The sequence below is a fragment of the Felis catus genome, chromosome E3, assembly GCF_018350175.1.
Source record: "Felis catus isolate Fca126 chromosome E3, F.catus_Fca126_mat1.0, whole genome shotgun sequence".
NCBI classification, from domain to species: Eukaryota; Metazoa; Chordata; class Mammalia; order Carnivora; family Felidae; genus Felis; species Felis catus.
The window spans coordinates 28,841,224-28,852,966 of NC_058383.1; the positions used below are offsets into that span (position 1 = coordinate 28,841,224).

An 11,743-nucleotide genomic window follows, 5' to 3' on the forward strand; every position below is an offset into this window, starting at 1 on the left:
TGTGTCTCCCTCTGTCTCTGTCTCAAAAATAAATAAGCATTTAAAAAAAATTTTTCTTCTTAAAGTTTCAGCCCTGCTTAAGTTAGCATAATTTCTAGGTTGTTGGAAGCTTCCGCTCTCCCAGCACTGATTCTGGTCCTTCTTTTTCCTCTTCTTTGATCTTTAACGGCAGGCCTCTGTTTATTATTATTACAGTTTGCTCCTGCCTTAATTTCAGTATACCTCTGTCAGATGTCATAATCCAGGAATGTGTTCTCGGAACCGGCTTATAATTATTTCCAGGAATTTTACTAAACCCTTGATTTCTATTTCTGTAGCAACTGAAATTAACATTTGAATCTTACGTGTTTACGAAGAACCTATGCTATCTGTAGCCTGCTTTTCAAACTCGCTGTTTCATTTTGCAGGTGTTGGATGTAATGTTAATTGGTAACATCAGATTGTATTTTTCAGGTGGAAGATGAGCTCAGCTCTCCAGTAGTGGTGTTCCGATTTTTCCAGGAATTACCAGGCTCGGGTAGGTGACTTTAAAAAGCATAATTTTTGTATTTGTGTCTAAGGGCTTTGGATTTTAAACCATTTCAAGTTACATAGATAGTCCAAAATATTTTGACTGCTAAAATCTGTAGTCATCATTTTTTCAGAAAATGTTAATGATTTTCACAAGAATTCTGGTCCTAAGTGCCTTGATAGCATTTTAGTGATAGTTTCCTGTGATCAAACCAGTGGTTTCCAAATGCCAGTCCCTAGACCTAGTGCTAGAATGAGTGAAGAGAGACCAGGATGCGTGCGCAGGTACACACACACACACACACACACACACACACACACACACACACAAATAACCTCATGTTTTCACACTCATTTGCCATCGTGTTTTTAATGTATGTTTACACTGTATTTTAAATTACTTAAAACGTAAACTATGTTAAGCATAAAAAAGAAAGAAAAGGAAATAGAGATTTGGGGGCTCTACTTCCTAGATACTTTGATTCATGAGGTTGGATCCAGGAATCTCTATTTTTACAGGGTGCCCCCAGCGCCACCAGCCTAGTCCAGGGCACCGTTACTTCTCACCCGGACGGCCGCGGTCCCCACTCGACTGATCTGTCACTTCTGTGTACTGCACATACCCCATTCCAGCCCATTCTCTGCACGCGGTCAGACTGGGCAGTACATGTGGGAATCCATGCGCGCCCTTCCGCTGCCCAGACCCTCAGTTTCTTACTATTTCTAGTGAATAAGGTCCAGGCTCAGTACCAGGCCTTGTAAGGCCTATGGAGTCCAGCCCTTGCCGTCTTCTCTGACTTCCTTTTAGGCCACCTCTCCTCTCGATCATTGTGACTTAGACTGGTCTTCTCTGAGTTTCTAGAATATTGTGCCCTTTCCTCGAGCAAGACCTTTGCACTTGCTGTTCCCTTTACCTCGAGCACATTTCCCTTCACTCTTCTTCTGGCTGGCTCCCTGTCACCATTCAGGTCTCCGTTAGGTGCACCTCCTTAGAGAGGCCTTCCCTGTCCATGCTAAGGCGACTCCATCATGCTGTATCGGAGTCCCCGCCTTCTTTCATGGCACCAACAACAATATATGGTGATTTCAGTTCTTTCTTTATGGTATTTCTTCAGTAGAATGTAAACAGCTAGATGACACTTCCTTATATCTGGCGTGCCCAGCACACCGCCCAGCAGGAGTAGGCGCCCTGGCCATCTGAAAGGAGGAGAAGTCTGTTGTGAGGCCCGCTTGGGGTGCTCTCAGGTGCTCTGACTTCCCTCGCATAGGGGTTGATAGACTAGCTGGTAACTTACAGTGTTACATTTTGATTTCCTCTGGAAGTTCCTTTAAAGAAAAACTTCGCAAATGAGACTAAGAATTCTATTTGTGAGACAGTATTCAGGTGTTATATTTTCCCCGAGAAAAAAACTGTGGAAGCTTAAATCCCCTCTGTGGGCGTCTGGGTGGCTCAGTCGGTTAAGCATCCGACTTCAGCTCAGGTCATGATCTCCCGGTTCATGAGTTCGAGCCCCACATCCGACTCTGTACCGACAGCACGGAGCCTGGAGACTGCTTCATACTCGGTGTCTCCCTCTCCCTCTGCCACTCCCCTGCTCACACTCTGTCTCTCTAAAAATAAAGCTAAAAAAAACCCTTCTGTAAGATAAACACATGCAAAAATTTTTACTTGTGGTAAAATGTGTACAGTTAAGTAATGCTGCACAGATTCACGTGGTTGTTCAGCAGCCCTCCGGAACTTGTACGTCTTGCAAAACTGAAACTCCACACCCCTTAGACACTCCCCTCCAGCCCCTGGCAGCCACCATCTACTTTGTGTCTCTGAGTCTGGCTACCTTAGGGTCCCCATAGAAGTGGAATCATACAGTGTGAGTCTTTGTGTAACTGGCTTATTTCACTTGATGTAACGCCCTCACGTTTCATCTGTATTGAGCACCGGACAATTTCCTTCCTTTTTAAGGACGGACAACACTACACCTGTATGTACGTACTCATTTTTTTCTATCCATTCCCTGTGACGTCAGCACTTGATTTCTGTAGTATTTGAGGCTTTTCTCCCGGGTTAGTGTTGGGAGCTCAGTGAAAGGGGCTTTGAGGAGCGTGTGTGGAGCTGTGTTTCCGGAAGGTGAACCCTCTTTTCTGTGTTTTGGTGTCAGATCCAGTGCCGACAACTGTCCCAGTGCCTAACATGGCACCTTCAACGGTCGGCCGGGAGAGACATTCCTGTGATGCCCTGAACCGCTGGGTAAGAACGGGGGCCACGTGCTCTCGTCTGCATCCCAGATGGAGTGATGCGTGGACGTGTCTGGGAAGTCGGGCCCGTAGGAAGGATGCTTCTGCAAAGGCACTGGGCTTCCTTCCGGGGCTTCTGATCACATCACTGCTCGGCATGCCGCGCGAATTCCGGCAGGGCCTTGCAGAATCATTCCCTCGGTGACCATTTCCTTGCTGCTACGTAGTAAGGCCGCAGACTACCCGCACGACGGGGACCGCGGCTGTGGTGGGCGCCTGGAGCGATGTCAGGAGGCCCGAGAGCCAGAGCCCCCTGACCACCGGGCACCTGACAGTGTGGACCGAACGCACTGTGCTGTGGCTGCCTCGGGACACTGAAATTGTGCCTCCGGGGTTTTTGTGTCAGGGCGTCCACCACAGCTGTGTCGGTACTAGCATAACGGGCTCCTGCCCCGCCTCGGGCTTCATGAGGAAGTTAGGATACGTTTGTGCCGTGATATCGAAACAGCCGGAATAAACTGTTTAGCTGGACGTATACGGCAGAAAGGAAATGGTCATCGCAGATTATAGGAAAAAATGCAGGTTACCACACAGCATGTCGAACAAAACACTTCGCGGCGACGGAAAATATAGAGACAGAACGGGATGGGTATATTACGTGTCAACAGTGGGTATTCTCACTGGTGCGTTGTGGGTCATTTTTATCTTATTCTTTGGGTTTACCCATATTTCCTAGATTTGCCTACAATGAACTTATATTTTTTAGTAATTAAAAACATAAAACTTAGTCTCTTTAAAAAAAAAGTTGCCGTAAGTAAGAGAATGAGAAGACTCAGGGAACCTCGCCCCCGGGAGTCTCTTGGGTCTGGGGCTGAGCGCATGAGGGCCTGTGGGGAGAGCCGGGAGTCCCTCCGTGCGGGCCCTCGTCACTCTGCCCGTGTCCCCGCAGCTGGGAGAGCAGCTGAAGCAGCTGGTGCCTGCGAGCGGCCTCACCGTCATGGACCTGGAAGTGGAGGGTGTGTGCATTCGGTTCAGCCCCTTGACGACAGCAGCAGGTAACCAGCCATTCTCCACGGTTGTCCTCCCTTGTTCCGGGAGCGACACTGACGTGTCCGTTCAGGTCCATGCTGTGGCCTGGTTTCCTTTCCCTTGTGATACTCTTTTTCTTTGAAGAGGCTTTTTCTTTGCCTTTGGGCTAAATTTGGGTAGGCGAGCTTTCCAGCAGAATTTCCCAGAAGTAGACTTCTCAGGTCACTGGAGTTCCTATGTTTTGGCGTCCTGTGGCCCTTCGTCTTCCCTTCCGTGGTTCTCCGGCCACACCTCACGTGAGACTCACCCATGGAGCTTTGCCAGCTGCCGGCGGCCGGGCCCCACCCCGGGGATTCTGGTCCATGGGGCATGGAGCCCACGCGTCTCTATTTTTTAAAGCTCCCCTGGTGATTAGGGCGGACCAGAGAAGGTTGAGGGCCTCCACGTTTAGGTGTTTGGGAAAGCGGTAGAGCGGCAGGTGCGTGGGCTTGTGCGACAGAAAGTCTTGGGCGCATATACTTCTGTCGCCGCTTCACGTGTGTGGGATCTTGAGCGAGCTTCTCCAGGACTGTTCCCGCGACCTCACTGTAGCCGTGTGAAGATTGAAACCAGATCACATGTGTGAAATGTCTTAGGGGGACTCGTGTTTGCCATAGTGGAGTAGGTCTTAAAAATCAGATTAAAAATCTGATTATCTCTTTTTTCCAAGATGAAGATTTTCAAAAAATGTTTGCTGTTTTTTCATGGAATGTTTTCAACATTTTTGCAAAGATATTTACCCAAAGACCTCAGTATAGGGAAGTGTGGGTAACTGTCCTGCCAAGAAAAGCCCATCATGGAGATGGCCGGTGGCATCCAGATCTCAAAGTTGGGGAGTAGCTGGGTGACGTGGGGCTATAGTTAGGACTGGTGGGAGAGTAGGACGGAGAGGTCGGGGAGTAGGAGGGGCTCTGGGGGGTGTAGCCCCCGGGGGAGCGAGGCTCGTAGGCAGGAGATGTGGGTGAGTGGCCTGGAGATGTGGCACCACCTGGTAAAGGGGACGTAGGGGCTCGAGGGGCCCTGGGAGCCCGGCGAGGGGGACCATGCCAGGGAGTAGCCCGGGCTGAAACCGCTGGCATCCGAAGCAGCACCAGGGGAGAAGCCAGCCGCCCCTGGGGTCATCCCACTTCCGACACTGGGAGACCAGGTGCCGTAGGGCCAGAGTGGCACCCTTGTTCCAGGGAGCAAGGATTCCTCCATGGCCGGAGGAATCCCTCCCGTGGGACCGGGCACTGAGCCGAAGAACATGCCAGTGGGTCTGGCGGCCCACAGGCCGGGCATCACGTACTGAGGCTTAATGTAGTCACTTGCCACATTTGAGTCGCAAGCGAGGGGCAGCGAGGTGGGCTCCCTGCAGCCCCAGGGGCTCTCGGGCTGTCCTTGGTGCTGTTGTCATCACCCCGCCCTCCTGCTGCCCTGCACACACGCCTGCCAGAATCCCTCTCTCTCCGGGATGCTACCGTGCGTGCCTCTTCGTAGCCTGCGTGAGGAGCCTTGTGCGTAGACTCCGGCGGAGTCCTGGGCCGAGACTAAGAGTTTGCGTCACACGGAGGGGCTGGTCTTATCTTCGGTGCGGGACAGAACGGCGTCTGTGCCTGGATGCCACCTGCCTCAGTCGTTAACACCGATGTTCCCTATGGGCTTAGCGGCTTTTAGGTTACACCTTTGCTCCATCTCACGGGAGGCCCTGCGGCCGCTGACCTTTCTGACGGCGGAAGTGGGAGCCCTTCCTCCCGCTCTTTGCTAACGCCCGGGGTCGTTCTCAGTTTTAGGAACTCGGGGAGAGGACGTGGATCAGCTGGTAGCCTGCATCCAGAGCAAGCTGCCGGTCCTGACCTGCACGCTGCAGCTGCGGGAGGAGTTCAAGCAGGAGGTGACAGGGACCGCGGGCCTCTTATACGTCGATGACCCCAACTGGCCCGGAATAGGGGTTGTCAGGTACGGGTTCGGCCTCCTGGCGGGGGTTGACTCTTCTTAGCCGTGTCAAGACTGTTGGCGGGTCATTTTGTGGACCGGCTTGGAAATCGGAGGTGAATATGTGAGGTCACGGTGTCGGTGTCCCCTGGAAATGCAGCGAGATGTTTTGGACACGTAGAAAAGCCCAGCGTGGTGGCGGTGTGGCCACCCTCACGCTCATGAAATAGTTGTCGCTGTACTTTCTGTGCCGGCTTGCAGGTTACTGGGGAGACCGTACAAGTGCACAGCTGACGGACGGTTACTACTGTGGGGTACGGAGCAGCACGGCTCCCTAAGACCGAGAACCAGCTCGCCGGTGGGGCACGCCGCTCGGTCCCCTGGAGTGCTGCGTGTACCCTTAGCCCTGTGCCTGCTTTCCTCTCCTTCCAGGAGGGAAGGCCCCTAATTACTTGGCTTTTTTTTTTTTTTTTTTTTTAAGAGAGCTAGCAAGCTAGCACAAGTAGGGGAGAAGGGCAGAGAGAGAGAAAGAGAGAATGAATCTTAAGCAGGCTCCACGCTCAGTGCAGAGCCCGACATAGGGCTCAGTCCCCTGACCCTGGCATCGTGACCGGAGCCAAAATCAAAAGAGTCAGGTGCTCAACCGACAGCCACCCAGGTGCCGTAAGACTCCGTGATTCGATTACAAATGATGAGGCTTCCAGATCTGGCCTGAGCTTCGTGGACTGGAGACTTGTACCTTCCTTGCCTTGAGACGCTCCGAGTGGCTCCTGTGCCCATTTGTCTCACTCACCTTGGAAAACTTCAGTAGCTTATACTCTACCTGCAATCCTGTGTCTGAAGAGGCATTTGATCTTTTAGACTGAAATACTGTTATTTGATATTGTTTGTAGGTATGAACATGCTAATGATGATAAGAGCAGTTTGAAATTAGATCCGGAAGGGGAAAAAATCCATGCTGGACTCCTGAAAAAGTTAAATGAACTGGAATCCGACCTTACATTTAAAATGGGTAACTACTACTTTTATAAGTCCACTGTGAACTTCCAAAAGCTGTCTCCTAACTGGCTTAAAGGCCGTTGGGCTCTGTTTCCTCGGAAGAAATGATAGTTGAGTTCTTTCTAGAGTGAGCTAGCTCCCTTCCCCTTCTGCAGCCTCTTGGGGCACCCACGTCCTCATTAGTATCCTTGTCCTCACCCCGTAAGGGAGGTGCCTTTGTGCGCGGTCATGCCATTGTACAGGAGAGCGGCCCCAGGCAGCCTTCTGACCGAGGACTTGGGAGCCAAGGCAGGCGGTGGTCTCTTCCCACAGGCCCGGAGTACAAAAGCATGAAGAGCTGTATTTACGTTGGGATGGCAAGCGACGACGTGGACATTTCTGAACTGGTGGAGACCATTGCAGTCACAGCCCGAGAAATCGAGGAAAACTCAAGGGTCTGTAAGACTAATCTGTGCCTCGTTCCTCTCCTGGGTCTTCTCTGGGCAGCCAGCTGGGGTCACGAAGGAGGAAGCTACCCTCAGAAATACGTGTTCGTTCCCAAAAAGTGCAGAAATGGTTCCAATGAGCCAAGCATTGTACCAGGAATCCAGAACCCCCCGAGCATTTGACGCAGTCCCTCCCCTCAGTGGGCTCGTGGCTCAGGGGAAGAGGTCCATGTAGCCAAGTAGGGTGGCGAATGCCGTGGAGAAGTTAGGCGTAGCTGAGCATTTGGGGAAGACGCAGTGGCATCTGCCTGACGAGGTGAGGGAAGACTGCAGTCGCAGCTGGACCCGGGGCTGCGCGAGGCACGTGTTTCGGATGACAGGACTTCCCGCCAGGGACAGACCTGCTTCTGCTGGCCAGCAGGCATGGAGACCTAGCTGGTGGACGTTCTGCAGACCAGACATGTGAGTCACTAGGAATCACTCAGGAGCAGAGGAGGGACGACAGCGGGATGGGTCTGAGGAGACAGGCATGCATGGTGGCCCGTGGCTGCTAGGGAGGGGGAGAGCGGGAAGTCTGCCATGAGGCCGAGGAGCCGGCTTTATCGTTGGGTGGGCTTCCTGAAGTTTCTCCCAACCCGCTGTGTCACTTCCGATCCATTTCCATGACTGTGACGCGTGTGTCTCTTTTCTGTGGATGTGACATTGAGCTCATCGGGCAGGTGGTTTCTCTCCTCCTTTTCCTGGCAGGTGGGGCCGGTCACCGAGGTGTCTCCTCCTTAGCGGGGCATTTTGTCCTCTTGTGTTCGCTCGCCGGTTTTACTTCGTACCCTGGCATCCAGAAGTGTAGAATTCCGTTTACTAACAGTTTTGAAAAGCGTCCCCGGTGCTGTGTTAATAGTTCTTCTAGGTCCCGGGCAGGAAGCTTAGACAAGTAATCCCTTTCTCTGTCCTACCACAGCTTCTGGAAAACATGACGGAGGTGGTTCGGAAAGGGATTCAGGAAGCTCAGGTTCAGCTGCAGAAGGCGAACGAGGAGCGGCTTCTGGAAGAGGTGAGGCTGGGCAGCAGACTCGCAGGGGGCGTCGGGGGCGTCAGGCCGGGAGCGGGCCGGCGGGACACTCACGAGCGGTGGTTCTGCTCTGCAGGGGGTGCTGCGGCAGATCCCTGTCGTGGGATCCGTACTCAATTGGTTTTCTCCGGTACAAGCTTCACAGAAGGGAAGAACCTTCAACTTAACGGCAGGTAGGACCGCCGCCGCCCCGGGTCCCGTTGACATTGTGAGTCGTGACCGGGTTCCCGGGATCCCCCACTCAAGCCAGGAAGCCTGGTGCGCGCGCGGCTCCTGCTCCTCCGGGGCCGCGTCTGTCTCGGGAGGCCTGGTGGGTCTGCCCTCTTCCGCCGCGGCAGCACAGAAGCAGGTCCCCCCCACCTCCCGCCCTGCCCCCCATCCGTGGCAGACCCCCCTTCCTGCGGGCCGGTCTGAACGTGGCCACTCAGCTGTCGGGACTCTCCAGTGCCCCTGGCGTCGTGTTCAGTGTTGGGTGTCAGTACTCCCTGCCGTCCCCGTGAGTGCTTTGCCCCAGGAAGGGGCTGCTGTGGAAACGGGAGGTGACAAGATTGTAGTCCAGTCTGTAGCCCTGGACCAGCTCATTTCGAACCAGGCACCCCGCAAGGAGGACTGGTTGCTGGGGTTTGGGGATGGTGACGTGCACCTCCAGGTCCCCTTCTTCCCTGTGTTGGGGGGACAGTTCCCTGCACGTGCCCCCTCCACCCCCCCCAGGAAACCGTGAGCACACATGAGTGTGACAGAGGATCCATGTCGCTCCGAGCACCCGCCGTCAGCCAAGGGCCGTCTGGTCCCTGCTGCTACAGTACCGTTCCCACTGGGGCGTGGTCCCCAGGCACGCGTGGGCCACGCCGGAGCTGAGTGTGCCCAGGACACCTGGGGACGTGAGGGTGAAACGCGCCGGCAGGGCTGGGCCTCGCGAGCACGGCCGCGAGGTTGGCTTTCTCCGCTTCGTGGCGCGCTTCCGACGGCCGGGGGCTCTGCCCTGCCCGCCTGCGAGGCCCAGCGGCCAGAGCGACTTTCTCGGGGAACGAGGCTGCGGGGGTTCGGCTCTCAGGCGGCCGGAGCCGGGGGTCTCTGCACACCGCTCTCTCCCCTTCCTCGCAGGCTCCCTGGAGTCCACGGAACACACGTACGTCTACAAGGCGCAAGGCGCGGGGGTCACGCCGCCGCAGACGCCCTCGGGCACTCGCGCCAAGCAGAGACTTCCAGGTACAGCGCATCTTCTGAGTTGATTAAGGCTGAAGAGAACCGTTGGTTCTCTTGGGAACACAGACCGTTGCGTCTTGGGAGGCTTGTCCTGTTGGGGTGTGACCGGTGTTCCTGCGTTTTCTTGGTGCTTTGACCCCATGTCCTGTTCCTCCTCACTGAGGACCAGCCGTCCCTGTAACCATTTCAGTAGCCTGGGGCTTCAGCCTGGGAGAACTTTCTCCGTGGCAGCCCAAGGGGGAAGTTCGGGTCTTGAGAACTGGCATCGTGTTTAACCTGGTGTTTACTCGCCTGAACTTCTCCTGACCATGACCTTGGGACCTTGTCAGTGTCCTGTCGGTTCTCATTTCTCACCTCATCACTTTGGAGCCTCAGAGCTGGGGGTCGCGGGGGTGTCTCCGGAAGCAGTTGCGATTAAATAAAGCAACCACTTGTTGGACGGAGGGCTTTCAGCACTGTCCGTGCATCTTTCTCTAGGCCAGAAGCCTTTTAAGAGGTCTCTGAGAGGTTCCGATGCTCTGAGCGAGACCAGCTCAGTCAGTCACGTTGAAGACTTAGAAAAGCTGGAGCATCTGTCCGGGGCGCCGGAGCCAGATGGCCTGGAGCCTAGCGGCCCCGAGCCGCACCCCGGGGCTCCCCCTCCGCAGGAGGCCGAGCGGACGGGGGCCTTCCAGAACGGGGCCCAGCGCCCAGAAGATGACCGTCCACAGGTAGAAGAACCGGAGAGCTTAAGATAAAAGCCAGTGTTTGCTTTGAGACTGTACCGGGTATTGTTTCAGGGAAGATGAAGCTGTACTGAAAATGTGAGCCGTGCCACAGCTAACGCAAGAGAAATGACTGTTGTTTGTCCTTCGCTGGGATTTTTGCACAAATCTGTGCCTGAAAGCCAGGCTTTTTAGAGGGGCAGTTGATTGGTCTCATTGGATGGGTCTGTAGCATGACAGCTGGGGTTCCTGCCCACGTCCTTGTAGGTGGTACCATTTCTCCCCCACGTTCCCATAAACACTCGTTGTTCACGAAGAACACTTAGAATTCCAAGTGCCCGCCACTTGAAACGCTTGCGCTTATTTTTCTAAAACCTAAGCGTAAGCCGTGACGAGGTTACATACAACTTTTTGTTAAGTCAGCTCTAGAACCTTCCGGGTCCTCTTTTGTGCTGCTGCACCGGAGAGGCAGCGCGGTCTCCGCCATCTGTTTGGGTCAGCGTTCAGTGTGGGCAGGCCGCGGGGTACGGCGGGCTCGGGTTCGGCGCGATGCCGACCTGAGCCCGAGCCGCTCCCGCCGCCCCCGCCGCCGCTTCCGAGGTGTAGAAAGGAGCGTGCGCTCTGGCTGGGGCAGGGCCGTGGGCAAGCGACTTCCCTCTGCCCCGAGTCCATTCCTCCCTTTATATACTATTTGTAGACAAATTAAAGGATTATCTATTAAGAGTAACTGTAAAACTCTTGGCCATATATATGTATATTTTTAAATACTGGTAAAGCTTTTAAATTGGCACACAGATACACACTGTGCTCGTTTCTATGTTTAATATCTGAAAAGCCGACGGACGCGAGTCTTGACCTGATACTAACTCTGCTGTGGAGCACCCAGTTACGTTTCAACCCTAAAATAAGTATACCTTTGACCTGTTTTACATGGGAGTGTGTGTGGCTTCTCCCCACGAGCAGCTCACCCCTTTGGGCCCAACTCAGAGACAACCTGGGCCCTCGGTCTGGTGAAGCCAGACCACTGCTGAGATACTGGGAGCGAGTGCTTAATTACTGCCTCTTTGTACTTTTCCAGAAGTCCTGCACCTCTTTGTTTTCATAGGTAAAGGTCCCTGAGCCTTTAGTTCAGCAAAGTCAAGCTTTGGGACGCCTCAAGACGGTGGGGGTTCACACTGGGCTGGGGACTGTCGTGTTGGAAGCCTTAGGTACACCACATTAAGCCTATAATTAGACACCGATTTGATGTGATTTCTGACTTTTGGCACTTGTCAAAATGCAACTTTTTTTTGGTGCAGATGATTAAAAGTCTTCCCTGTTTATTTGGTGCAATGAAGTATAGCAGATAAAATGGGGAAAGGGGACATTATCACCTTTAACAAGATTAATTTTTCAATGTTTTTATATATATTTGGAATTGCTAAATTGGTTTTGCTGAAACAGAATTTCACCCTTAAGATACTATTTGAATGTTGGTTTCAATAAAGGTTCTTGAAATTGTTAACCTGTGGGTTCAGTTCCTGAATGGTCATCAGGCAGAGCGATTCCCCCCAGGATAGCAACTTCAGAGAAATAAAGGCCTCGGAAAGTCTGACCTGCAGACATCACGGTGTGGC

The 11,743-nt window shown here is 53.4% G+C and overlaps 1 protein-coding gene across 5 annotated transcripts in view; it reads left to right on the forward strand.

The window, feature by feature from the left end:
• PDXDC1 (pyridoxal dependent decarboxylase domain containing 1) overlaps positions 1–11,631 on the forward strand; it is a 52,567-nt gene extending 40,936 nt beyond the window's left edge. For all 5 annotated transcript variants that reach the window (XM_006942302.5, XM_006942303.5, XM_003998843.6 and 2 more), the window contains exons 14-23: positions 454–517; positions 2,667–2,755; positions 3,692–3,797; positions 5,577–5,748; positions 6,618–6,736; positions 7,036–7,157; positions 8,107–8,199; positions 8,294–8,390; positions 9,322–9,426; positions 9,901–11,631. In XM_006942302.5, coding sequence (XP_006942364.1) covers positions 454–517; positions 2,667–2,755; positions 3,692–3,797; positions 5,577–5,748; positions 6,618–6,736; positions 7,036–7,157; positions 8,107–8,199; positions 8,294–8,390; positions 9,322–9,426; positions 9,901–10,160 — 1,227 coding nt within the window. In that variant the 3' untranslated portion in view covers positions 10,161–11,631. The remainder of the gene's footprint in view (positions 1–453; positions 518–2,666; positions 2,756–3,691; positions 3,798–5,576; positions 5,749–6,617; positions 6,737–7,035; positions 7,158–8,106; positions 8,200–8,293; positions 8,391–9,321; positions 9,427–9,900) is intronic.
• Positions 11,632–11,743: the final 112 nt, after the last annotated feature.